General features: G+C 35.6%; 1 protein-coding gene across 1 annotated transcript in view; it reads right to left on the minus strand.

Moving 5' to 3' along the window:
* ATR (ATR serine/threonine kinase) overlaps positions 1-13751 on the minus strand; it is a gene marked incomplete at its 5' end in the record, with an annotated part of 39358 nt that overhangs the window by 22683 nt on the left and 2924 nt on the right. The window contains 18 exon segments of the mRNA XM_010001673.1: positions 210-335; positions 1060-1153; positions 2337-2480; positions 2676-2806; positions 3977-4069; positions 4523-4708; positions 5053-5247; positions 6105-6272; positions 6942-7113; positions 7405-7505; positions 7613-7803; positions 8223-8482; positions 9071-9269; positions 9423-9569; positions 10393-10619; positions 10834-11034; positions 12287-12474; positions 13479-13751. The exon segment at positions 13479-13751 is cut by the window's right edge and continues 12 nt beyond it. Of these exon segments, the coding sequence (XP_009999975.1) occupies positions 210-335; positions 1060-1153; positions 2337-2480; positions 2676-2806; positions 3977-4069; positions 4523-4708; positions 5053-5247; positions 6105-6272; positions 6942-7113; positions 7405-7505; positions 7613-7803; positions 8223-8482; positions 9071-9269; positions 9423-9569; positions 10393-10619; positions 10834-11034; positions 12287-12474; positions 13479-13751 (3096 nt within the window).

Below are 13751 nucleotides of genomic sequence, written 5' to 3' on the forward strand. Positions count from 1 at the left end.
TGAATCAGCATCACACTCATTTGGAGGATTTGAAAGTTCTCTCAGAAAGAGACAAAGGAAAATAATTCCTTTACCCCATTACATTAAGAAACAGCTAGCTTAATAAATTGAAGAGAATAACAGTTAATGTGAACACCCAGTACAAGTAAGGAGTTGTAGATTGTTGGTCCAGATTTATTTTTCATTCTACTACAAGACGTTTTCTGTACCTGATTTCTATATAATGTTTCTTTCAGGCTGGTAAGGGCATGAATACGAACATCCACATTCTCATGCTGAATAGCTCTCATAGACAGCTGCAGTGTTGTCTGCAGGTCAGTGCTTTTGGAGGATTCCTGAACAAGACAGAAGTTCAAGTATGACAGGAACATGGTTAAGCCTAATCTCAAAGAACACAGGTGAGAACACACACAAGCAACTACCTTTCTGCCTACATTATTACCTGTATTTACATATCACTATCTTCTTGTCTATTTTTCAAAACACTCTCCTCAGAAGGGTGCTACATTTACATTTTTGTGTAAATTGAAGTGATTAAATCAGAAAATGCTTTGCTTTGAGCACCACATTATCTAAAATAAAATTAATTTTTTATTTCTTTTACATCTTTTACATCCCACTACATAATTTCTACTTTCCATCTATTACCTAACAATTCTGAGGACAAGGAAAAGAAGTGAACCATAGAGTACTCCTAAAAATAGACAAATTTTGTTACCTTTAAAGACAGTACAAAAGAGGGATCAAATTAAAAGTAGCTTCTTTTGTAACACTCATTGCCATAGCTAATACTACTCACTTTTATAATCTCTTTAATGTAAAAAAAATGAGACATCAGAGTACAGGAGAAGCTACAGAAACAGGCATGTTAAAAATGAGCATATTTCACTTCTAAAGAAGAATCAACATCTGCTTCACTGTATTTCTGCATTACACAAATTCTATTTTGTTGTGGAAACAGAAAAATATTATTACCACTTAACAATAAATTTTTCATGCTTTCTTCACTTGGTGTGAATTCATTTGATGCATTAAAAATAAAGATAAAGGAAGCTGTACCTTTCTGTATTCCTGAAGGACTACCTGAATTTCTTTTAGTTCTGGAAGGTCAGGCAGAAAATATATTTCATGTAAAAAATCTCGTACTGCATCCCTAATAGATTTTTAAAAAATTTGCAAAGAACACAGCAAATGTTAGTTAGAGCAGAAAAATCTTAAAAACCTATCAAAAGAAAGGAATTAAATGTATTGACTAGAATAACAAAAGCTTGAAAAAAAGAAAAAAGTAAATTCTACTATTTTTAAATCTAATTAAGTTTCTAATGAAAGTAATTAAGTTTTAATCTTAATTAAGTAATTCATACTACACCATTTCTTCCTCTTGTTACTCAACTAAGCCACAGGTATTTTTCCTAAATACTAGAAATTTCTCTCTCTTTCAAGGACAGTTCTTCCCAAAGCTTTCAAAGTTGCCACTCATCTCTAAGAGGACTGACTCTCCATATTTTGGACATTGGCCAATGGGCCAGTTTTAGTTTTCCTTATAAAAAGAAAACACACAACAACAACAAAAAAAATTCTGTGTTCCCAACATGATGGGATCTCTCTCAATTTTACTATGGGCTTCTATAAGACCCTTATTAGTCCAACTGTCACCTTTTCAGTGCTGTTGGTATGATACAGTGCAAGAAAACTGAAAAGTCAACTAAAGTAATCAAGATATAAACTCCCACCATTCCTAAAATAATTTAAAGCTACAAAACATGAAAAAGAATTACGACACAGCATTGTCTTCAAAAACATTAAGTAATGAAAACTTTGGGTTTCAGTTAATGAAGACTTTGATTTTATTTTCAGTTGCTGTAGCCACTTGTGAAGAGCATGTATGAAATCATACCCAACATCAAATTTTGTGACTTCCTAATTATAACCAATTACTGAAAGAAACAAATAAAGAACTAATTTCCTCCCTATTTCCAACTTGATCCAACACTCTCTAGTTTAGAGCAAATGTTAGCAATCATTGTCATTCTCTCTGTCTGCCCTGTAGAGAGAGGGAAGTAATTTTTCCGTACCAGCAGAAAAAAGACAGAATCAGAAAACTTGGTAGGGACGTGTCTAAACGGGTCGTAACTTGGCCACAAAAAACACCTTGTCAGATGAGGCTATCACTTGTCAAATTAAAAAATTTAGAGAAGTGGAAATTTACAGAACAACATACTATTTTGCAGAAGAACAAGTTTTCTCATCTCAATGCTGGGCAACATTTATTTAGTGTTATTCCCATTCCTTTTACAGTATTTAATCCATATAACTGAAAATATTTTGTACAGTACCTGTTCTCAACTATGAGAAAGTAAAATACTGCTGTAGTTTCCTTTGGTTGGATATGTATAAGGGGTAATAATGCTACTATCACATGACTAAGCAAGGAGCCAAGATATGAATGGTCCAGACTTCGAACAAAACAATCCCAGGCTCTAAAGAAGAAAAGACAACAAAACAGCAGTTATCAATGAGTCTTCTCTGCATAAAGGTATTTTAGGTGAGTCATAAGAAGCATTTTAAGTTATTTCAGCTCTGTGGTTTAGATTATTGTCTACAACAAAACAAAAAGATGCATTCAAAACCAGAAATGACAGGTATTTCATTGTTTGGGTACACTATCAGTCCACCTGCAACACAGTTCTGGAAAGTCATCCTTGTATCTTAGAGCTGTTCTCAGTGTAGTCATCATCTTCACTCTTACTGAACTGATGTGTTTAGGACCCATGAGCTTCATTAAAGACATAAGACTGTTTAATGCCTAGACATAGAGAAAAGTAATTTTAGTGTATCATATATTAATAAAATACACACAAACCATATACTCTAGTAAAACAAGGCTACCCTGGCTTAAGAAATCATACTCTATAAGGCATCACATTCAGTTTGATGTTTCAAGAAATAATTTGAGGGTTATAGGAAAACAGAATTAAAGGGAATCTTTAATGATGGGATTATAACAACAACAACAAAAAAGTAATCATTTAGGCTGTTGTGACAGATTTATGAGAGAAGAACCATGGACACCAAAGGAGTTTATGGTTATAGATACTTGTTATAAGACAATTGATTACACGTCCAAAGTTTCAGAAGCTGAAAAGAGCAGATACTTAAAAAATTTAGAGAAAAAAAATAAAATTGCTTTAAAAAAAAAAACAAACAAAAAAACCCCAACAAAACACCAGCAACAGAATTGACATACAACTTCTGGCAGAAGTGACTAGTAAGCTTCAGGGAACATGTAGTAACTCAGTTGTCAATGGGACTGACAACAGAGTGAAGAGAAATACTGAGATGCAGAAAAAAACAGCAGCTATTTCATGCACAGTAACACGGCATGAAACAGGGTAGAAAAATATCCAGCATGACAGGTTAGTAGCTCAAGAAGAAACCAAAGGTCACAGAGATGGAAACTCACCAAGAACAAAAAACAAAGCAAGGAAAAATAGAAACAATAGCAGAGCAGAATCTTCAGACTTTGACTGGAAGTGTGAGCTCTAATTTCTCTAAATGCTCTCTACCGCTGTTCTGTGAGAAGCAAACCCAATAAAGCCCAATTCTCTTGGATTTGCAAATAATTTTCTCTAGCTTGTGTTTCTGTAAACCTGTTCCTGGGAGCAACTCCAGTTTTTTACCACAGTCCTTCATACTGAATTTTCACACGTAGAAAAGATACACTGGTTTGAGTGACTTTTTACATCTACCAAGTCTGACAAGAATATGTACATTAGCTCATCATTAAAGGAAAAAAACAAACTTCTGGGCTTACATAGAAGTCCAGCCTACAGTGAGATCATCAGTTTCCAAAAATCATGTTGGAATGTTAGTATTTTTGAGACTTCAATGACAGTAGCACAATCACATAAATAAGTCCAGAATATTTAAATAGCCCTTGCTTATCTTTTTAATATTCCAAATTAAGTTTACGCACCATTTTTTTATCCTCAAGGCCAACACTGGAACTCAGTAACTGCATGTTAAAAAAAGCCAAGATACCAAGCAATTTAGGTTGCAGATAATCAGCCTGTGGAGGGAAGAAAAAAAACCCACAGTAAAACCCAAATAATTTTACTATCAACACATTCCTATGATTAAGAAATTACAAAGCAAGTATGAAATGCTAATTCTGAAAGACAAGTGAGAAGAATTCCAAATACATACACTGCTCCTGAAGAAATATAATTGTTAATGAAAGACATCCTCATTAGACTGTACAGACTTTTGTTTTGGTAGGATTCCGGCATCTGTGTGTGAGGGGGTTGGGTTTGTTTGGGGCTTTTTGTTTTGGTTTGTTTTTTTATAAGTACTTGTTATATATCTCTCTATTACAGGAACACCTCATATGAAAAGCCAGCCCTTCCTCCACCTTTTGCCTCAAATAAGTGATGTTCAGAGAAAGTCAATTTGTCTTCACTCTCAGACTGGCTAGAAATAAATCTTGAACAAAAAATGAACGTGAAAGTTTTGATGCACTTACCATTTGTTCAGGTGATGTTATTTCTCTAGGTCCTCGATAAGGATCATCATGAGATGCAAACGAAGCCAATATTGACAAACCGTTGAAGACTTGTTGATAGTGTTCTCCTATACGCAGCAACAACTCATTATGCAGTCCCTGGTAGTCCTGCCTCAGCAAGCTTCCCAGTTCTATCTCAGTCTCGTTCTATAATGAAATAGCAAACAGAAACCAAGTCCTCATTTCATCATAACAAAACCAGCACACAGAGACAGAAGGAATAGGACTCTGGTTGATTTACCACAGAAATCCAAGAAAAAAGCTTCCAATCAGCTCCATGTTAGATAAGCAAAGTTTTTATGGTGTTTAGAGTTCATAAAATATCTTCTAATAGTTCCTCATAGCCAATTAACAGATTAAAAATAAGAACAAAACTTCTGCATATACAATTTCCCAACATACACTTTCCAGATTTTAATTTAAATAAAGCAGAAAGCTCACTATTCATCAATTCTTGCTCTTAATCTGCATGTACAATACAGCAAACCTACCTTGAGGTAATGAAGTGCTCGCTCAAGCTCATCCTTGGAGCAGGAACAGACCAGATGTGAGAAGATGTATTTGAAATTATTGATTAAAATCTCTCTTCGGTTCACATTCAACTGTTTTGCGATGGTTCGAATAAGCGCAGAGGCCGCAGGACTGGCCTTGGCTGCAAGGTCAGGAAGCAAAACCTGCAGGGTCCGCTGGTAAATTAGGAACAACACTAAGTGAAAAACAAACAAATCAAACCTCTCCAAAACCTGGGGTTCAGCTTGGTTCTATTTGTGTCAGTAAAACACACATCTCTGATCATACACATGACCACAAGTATGAATACAGCAGAACTTCAAGGAGATGGAAATACCTAGTAAAAATGCAGATAAAATAAAAATTACTTTTAAAAGTGCTTCATCTAATAAAAATTGAGAAACATGTAGGCAAAAAGTGAGATAGCACTTAGGTCCATCCAGATTCTCCACAAAAGAAAAAGAGGAAAAAAACAACAAAAAGCTCAATACGTTGATGCACAACCGCAGCCCCTCCTGCCCACCAATCAACTAGAACACTGCTTACTTGTGCATTTCACATCTTCCAGCAAGCTAAATATGAGTATGAAGCTATTTAAGCTTCAAGCAAGACAGATATCTAGCCAGATGAACAAGAGATCTATCGATAGAACCATACAATAGCTTACTTCATTTGAAACAAGAAAGCAGACACCAGCAAAAGTCACACCTTACAAAGAATCCCTTTAAGAGCACTAATTCATTAATGTTGATATAGTCAATGACCACTGTAGACCCCAGTTCATCTGTCATACTTCAATTAGAACTGTAGGTACCACTGTAAATCTTCTATAAAACTGTTCCTCTGTACTTGAGCTCCTAGTTGCAACAACCCCAAAGTATTCTACATTAAGCATATCACAATAACTAGAGAAAAAAACTTCAAATCTGTGCCATTCACAGAAAAATTGTGGACCAAAATAGAAAACCACAAGCGCACACATGCACATGAAAAAAAACAACAAATCAGAAATATAAAGGACTGATCAACTTACTGAGAGAAAGCGATTTAGATCTGGAAAATCAAAAACATTGGCGACCTCAGATAACATGTCCAGAGCCATCTCCCTCTGGTGAGCAGCTGTTTGTTTCTGTAGCTCATTACCCTGGCAGGGAGCGCTCAGTACTGCCATCTGGCTGGAGTGCAGGGATTCCACTAGAAACTAAGCATGAAGAAGTGTATGTTTAGTATTATTTTCTCCTTTTTCACTTCTTAATTTTAAACCCAAGAGTTCAGCTCCTCTTTCTATTCACATGTTTATCTTTCTCATTTATTACACATAGATCTACAATTATTACTTTATGATAGAGCTGGATTATCATCCACTTAATAATGGCATTTAATTTTGCAACCTTGGATTCAGACATTGCGTTATTTTAAAAAATATTCAAAATTAGGAAAGTCTCCACTTAATATTTTCTTCTAAACTAAACTTCTATCTTTAGGTAATGAGTAAAACAAAAGAACAAATCATTCTTGTCAGTATTATGCCTGTAAAAAGTTGACTTCAATTCTAATTTCAAATTATAGACTCCCAAGACAATGGTACCACATAATACAAGAAACTGTGTAATTCCTCTACTTCAGCATGACAGCATCTAGGGAATAAAACCAGAAAAGCAATACTGCCAAGGGAGGAAGACTATGACAAAGTAAAAAATCTCCCATTTTTCCCTCATTTTAATGTTTTTTTTATTCTTTTGTTTTAAAAATAATTCTTGAAATTTCACCCTGTAAATTAATGTAGTGTTTACCTTTAATACCATTTTCAAAACACACAAAAAGAACCTAAACATATGGCTTTCTACACCACCGAATCTCTTCTTTTTACCTGACAGATAGGCTTCTTGTACTGACTGAAAAAAGCTTGCAGTTTTATGGACTTGGCTGACGCCAGGTATCGAATTTCTGTGTATGCTGCTCCAGCCACAGAAGCTGACTTGGACAACAAACAATGCAATAAATGCAAGAGAGCAAACGGTACCAGATCTCCTTTTGATGCCCTTAGGAAAAGAGAATCACTGCATTAATGAAATTACTTAAGAATATACCATCACTATAAGGCAAAGTGACTCATCATGATATTTGCATAGCTTATCTGTATGTCCTATGGCAGGGAAGAAGAAAGTAAGGAATATTCCTTATAAATCAACAGCTTAGTACAGTTGGAAAGGGCTCCAGAAAGGCTGAACTTGAAATAAAGTAATTTAATCTTACATTTACATTTAAGCATGAAGTTAATTTGCATCACAGACTGACACTATTTTGCAATTTTCAAGAAACTATAAAAATACCTTCCAATGTCACCTGTTGTGAGAATCAAGGTATCTTTAAGCTCATTATTTCTTGATATTTTGGCATTTGTATAGGCTTCTTTCATTCTTGAAACAAACAGCTGGAACACATGAAAACCAAACAAAGAATAATTTTGGAGTATTTGACATCAGTGAAACAAAAAACACAGTAAGTGAGGAAAAACAACAAAAATTAAGAAGAACTCACTTCTTTTATGAATCCTTCTTCAGAGTCCAAAGATTCCAGTATGTTCTTTATGCAGCCACTGAAAGCCACCCTTACATCTTTGTCTGGATCTTCCATTAGATTTAATAGAGAACCAACAAGAATCTTCACACTGGACTCATCAGTGTTAAAATCCAGATGTTTGCAGAGATGAGGTATATTTTTTATGAATGCTGAGTGGCATGGGTTGGAGGAAGAAAGGAAAGTGTGTTTTTTATGCTTTTTGAAAAACTACTGAAGTACACACGAAAGAGTAATGCAAATAAGCCATTAAGCACACTATTATTTTTTTTCAAAAGTGTAAATACTGTCAAGCCAGAAAATTAATTTAAAACTCAGATTATTACATTTCTAGATATAGCCATAGACTAAAATTATTTAATAACAGTATCAACTTTGGCAACATCAAACATTAGCAGTAATATCAACTGAAACAAAATTTCAAGCACCATTTGGTTATTAAAAAAGCAATCGATAAAAAAAGGAATGAAGAAAAGTACCTAAGGAGCAACTTGCTACCTCATACTGAAGTGCAAAGCGTGAATAAAAGTAATGTCACATACCTAGCTTTACTGAAGGTAATGTCACATACCTAGCTTTACTGAACTGGATACTTTGTTCTCAAGGAGAATAAGAAATGGCTTGAAAACACAGGCTTGCACAGGAGAAGTTTTTTCATGAGCAGAAGTCACAGTAAGACTGCTACACAAAATATCGTAACCAAAATGCATCATAGCAGAGTCTGCTAAGGAAGGTCGTACACTGAATGTACCAGACAGACAGCAAGATAGTTCCCCAACTATAGCAGCACAAGCCTCCTTGACTAGCTCAGATTCATCTTTGATTTGATTTCTGAAATGACAGCAAAAATGAAACCATTTTAATAGACCATTTACCTAGAGATTTGTATTTCTACATTGTCTGAATACTCTAACTATAGTGAAAGTGCTATCAGGACAATTTAAGGACCAGTCTCACTAAATTTTCCTTTCTCCTTTTCAGATTACTCTCAAGTTCTATTAAATGTTTCAGGTAGCACTGGGCATGCTGATTCTGGCATGTTATAAAGACACCAAAGGCCAGACACAATAGGACACAACACAGCAAGATGTATGTACAAAAGCTAGAGAAATTGGAAAGGCTCTAAGAGACATATAGATAAATATTTATTTGACAGACAAAGATATCTCCTTTGCCATCCTTAGTTTAAATTTATTATTTAGAAACGGGGTCTTCAACTAGTGAAGTAACTTGTATGCTGACATGGAAAGGGAATTACCATTCTATTATACAGATATGGTCCCTTGGACGTATCTGCTTGATAATGTGATTTCTGAAACTGAGATCAAGCAAATTCTGGATGAAACAAAAATTAAATATATGTTTCAGTGCTTATACTACATGTCTTGTTTGTCCACACAGAAAAGCAGTAATACATACAACAGAGCTTTGGGAATCATACTGCAGGCCTGCATGCTTCGTGGATGAAGCAGGAGAGAGAATCCTTTAACACAAGCAGCTCGGATTACTTCATGTGGACTTTGCAGTGCCCAATGATAGATGGATTTTCTCCAATCCAGACAAATGTTTCTTGGGAAGAGAGACAGCAGGAACACACAGTGTGACTGTGTTTGGGGTGCTAAAAAAAACCCAAACAACAAACAATAAAGCAGATAATTACTTGATTTAAATTTTTCATGTCATCAATCATTGTAAGAGGGCAAAGAAAATAATTTTACTTTAGAACAACCGTTCCGTATATATTAGGCTTCAAATATTTTAACATACTTACAGAAACTCTGTGCTGCTTTTTGACTCAAAACTAGAGGATCAAACCCAAAACACTTAAAAGAAGAATCATCTGGATGGTTGTAAATCCACGGCAGAGATAGCAAGACACATAAATTATCAAGAATCTCATCACTCAGTGGAATTTTCACTAAGGGGAAAAAAAAACACCACAAAAAAACCCTTGGTATTTTTACAGTTGTGCATAACTCATAAAATAGATGCACATTTTATGTTCTTAATTTGCTACAAAATGTTAATTTTTCTATCAACAAAGATTAGTATTGCTATTCCCTCATGTTGATATATTACATCTTAGACATATAATAATAAATTATGTACAGCTACATAAAAATACTCTAAAAATTCTTTTTAACAGTTAACAGCATGTAATACACGCGCAGCAAAATTAATACAGATTCAGGGTAACAGGATTTGTACGAAGACTGTCAGGTGAACTTTGGGAGGGCTGGTCAGCTAAACTCCTTAATAGTAACACCTGAGTCTTAGTACAGTCTGTCCTCCATCCTGCTACTTGTAACAAAAGACATGCAAGTCCTTAATATTTTCGGTATGCTTCCTGCATACCACATTTGCTGAAGCTGTTAAGAAGCTTGGAAATCTTTCAGTGAAAGAGAGAGTAAGGCATGGTGTCTCTGTGTGTTTTTAAAATAAAACTACTAACAGTTTGTTTCTTTCTTATGAGTATTCACTATTCCCCCTCAGCCTCTTTTCAGACAAAAATCAACTGCAGTACAGATAGACTATTAAAACATGTTCAAAAAGGAATGCAAAGGAAGCTCTCTAAATAGAGAACACCACTTTTTTTATTTGCTTTTTTTTTTTTACAGGAATTGGAGATCTAACACAAGATCAATTAATTTCAGTGCCTCTACCACAACAGACTGATTAGTCAGATGCATCCTTAATTTACAAATCAAACAAAAGACAAGGTAGTTTAAAGGATTTCTCACCTTGTGCATATAGCAAAGCATCAAAGATCCTCACTATTCTGTCAATCACTTGTTCTAGATTGTCAATCTGTGTAGCAGCCTCTAGCAGGTTTCTGCAGACTTTCACTACTCTTGTGATAAAATCAGAGGAAATCCATTTGAACTGTGTATTCACCACTGAATCTGAGGTGCTTGGAATCTTCTTACATGTGTTGGGGTTACACAGATGAGTTACTTTATGATCTGCACTGTTAAAATAGAAATCATATGATCAATGGAACAGACTATAAACATTTAATACTGTATTTCTTGTAAGCAAAGTTACTATGAAAATGTACCTCTTCAACATGTACAGGACTTACCCTATACTTGTCCTAATACATTGAAAAGTCCTAAAGTCATCTACACAAATCATAATAACAGTTAAAAGAAACTACTGGTCTTGAGGCTTGACCTTAGTACCCTTACCTGGTAGAATTTGTTGGGGGAGAACAATGAACTGTGCACAAAGCAGCCAGTTGCAGAATTACAGCAATGCCTTCTACAGTCTGAAGAGTATCTGCTGTCAGAACTTCCTTCTCAAGGATAAATATCAAGGATCCAGCTTTATCTGTGATGGCATTCCACAGTGTGCTCTTCAACTTCATGCTTACAGGACTACGTCTGTAATTTGACCATATTATTTTTCCCACACATTTCTTTTTAGAAAAGATCAATAATCATAGTAAAAGCAGAGGTAATCTATGATGAACACAGGATTAGGAAAACACCACAATAAGCCTTAGTGTAAATGTGCTCTTTGAGAGAACAATAAACTAATTCTGAAGTTAAATATGATGCAAGTCAGACTTATCTGAAAGGCTCTAAAGGCTCTACAATCCTTGGGAAGATCATGGTGAGCAGGGTGGCTCCTGACGATTATGAAAAGGCAAATGTTACACACATCTTCAAGGAAGGAAAAAAAGGAGGATCCAAGGAACTAGAGATCTGCCAGCCTAACCTCAGTCCTTGAGAACGTTATGGAAAAAGTCTTCCTTGAACTAATTTCTAGCCATATAAGGGACAGGAAGGTGACTGGAAACAAACAACGCATATTTACCAGGGACAAATGATGAGAGACCAACTTGATTCCTTTCTAAAGTAAGGCAAGTTGCTCTGTGGATAAAACAGAGGACCTCAACTGACTAGAAAAGTAGCTTGACAAGAACCTCATGAAGGTGAGAGACATGAAAAGTCCTGCAACCGGCAAAAAAAACAACCCATGCAGCATAATAGGCTAAGGGCTCACCAGTCAGCAAGCAGCTTTAAAGAAAATGACCTGGCAGACTTGTGTAAAAGTTGAATGTAAGAGCAGTGTGACCTTGTTGCAGAGAAAGCCAAGTACAGTTGCAAAGAAGGTTAACTCCAGACTGGCCTGTATTATCAAGAGTGAAAGCTGATCATGAGGTCACAGCTGGAGTACAGTTTTGGGTGTCCAAACACGCAACAGAGATCAGCAAGCTGGATCAAGTCCAAGATAACCAGGGAGCTGAAGCACAGTAAAAGAAGAGGCTGAATGAACTGGCTCTGTCTATCATCAACCTGACATAACTACATCTGCTTTAAGTACATGCAGTGCAACAACATAGTCACATACATGATTCTGTCATTCTGTACCCATACTGTCAGCTTTTCTGCTTTAAGTGTGTAAAAATGAAAATTATTTGCATTGAACTTAGCATAAAGACAGTCTCTTTAACTAAAATTTGGCTTAAAAATTATCTATAGATTATGATCCTTAAAAATATTATTTAGATCTTTTATCTAAAGATCTTTCAATGTGGCTGCCATGAAGAAACTGCCTTAGAAAAGTTGTCATTTGTTACTATTCACTGGCCAAATTACTATAAAAGTAGTTATTGTCTGGGTGTCATACATTACTGGTGTAGATGATTTCTTTGGATGCTTTGTTGTTAGGCTTAGTCGCCGTCTTTTCTCTGGAACTTCATCACTGCTGCTGCTCCACCCATCAGTATCAGAAGTATCTAACTGGTTCTGATGAAGCTCCTGAAAGATTTCTTCTGTTTGTATTTTCAGTGCTGTATAAAGTGGACTCACCAGATACTGTGATGGACAGAGAGGTACCATGATGTATGCTACAGTTCACTTCTCAAAGACTGTATTACTGTTTCTGACTTAAAAAGTTCCCAAGTACTATGATTACAGAGTTCTCTATAAAATTTCTATTAATTTTTTTTTAATTACAAGATGCAAACTCTCGTAAGCAATGAAGTTTCCAGTGTTCCTACCAGAGGGAATGCAGCTTGTACAGCTATTTCCCAGTTCTTGCCATAACACCTTGCTTCCAAAACCATCAAGACAGACACACTAAGTTTAAGAGACAATAGATATGGCACACGTGTAAGTGCACAGGATAGAGGGAACACTCAGCATATCAGCATCTCATTATTAACACTTCGTTATGACTTTAATCTAAGAGGGTAGATTTAGATTGGACATAAGGAAGAAATCCTTCATGATGAGGGTGGTGACACACTCTAAAGAGACTGCCCAGAGAGGTGACAGATGCCCCATCCCTGGAAACATCTAAGGTCAGATTGGACAGGGGTCTGAGCAACCACATCTAACTGAAGATGTTACTGCTCACTGCAGGAGGTGTGGACCAGAAGGCCTTTAAATATCCCTTCCAACCCAAACCATTCTGATTCTATTTTAATTAAAACCTTTCTGTCTGCCTGCCCCTAACAAATACTACTAAAAGTACACAATTAAAAAGTAGGAACAGCTCAGATGAAAGTAAATTATTTGTAAATCTGTTCTTATATGAGCATACTCTGTGTCTCACCCCCATTTTACACTATGATTACAGACAGACCCTTATGCCTACATGGTTTGTCAATAGTTTGATACATCTAAAAAACACAGGGTCCAGTTACATGCAACTAATTCAATAACTCTAACCTGTGGAAATACGTGAAACAGTAGAGAAACAAGGAGTATCAATCTATGTATTAAAAACAGTAGTTCCTAGATTTTCTTCTTTGCACAGATATAGGGTTTTGTACATGATCTATTCACACAATAAATAGTTTTTAACATTAACCTACCTCTTGTTCTTCCTGAGATCCAAGCACATTCACAAAAATTCCACATATGGTACTAATATGGACTTTCCTTACTTGTAAGGCAGATTCATAGCCAGTTGGAACAAACTCCAGAAAATATTGCAGTATATGGCAAAAAGCAGTTTTCAGCTTTTCAGAGTGAAGACACCTAAACACATCACCTTCCAACAATGCACAGAGCTTCTCTAGAAGCATATTCAAGTAGACAGGTTCAATATTTTGGTAAGAATCTGCTTCAAAAGGCAACAGTTTCCT

Source organism: Chaetura pelagica, unplaced genomic scaffold (genome assembly GCF_000747805.2).
Source record: "Chaetura pelagica isolate M959 unplaced genomic scaffold, ChaPel_1.0 scaffold207, whole genome shotgun sequence".
Taxonomy (NCBI): Eukaryota; Metazoa; Chordata; class Aves; order Apodiformes; family Apodidae; genus Chaetura; species Chaetura pelagica.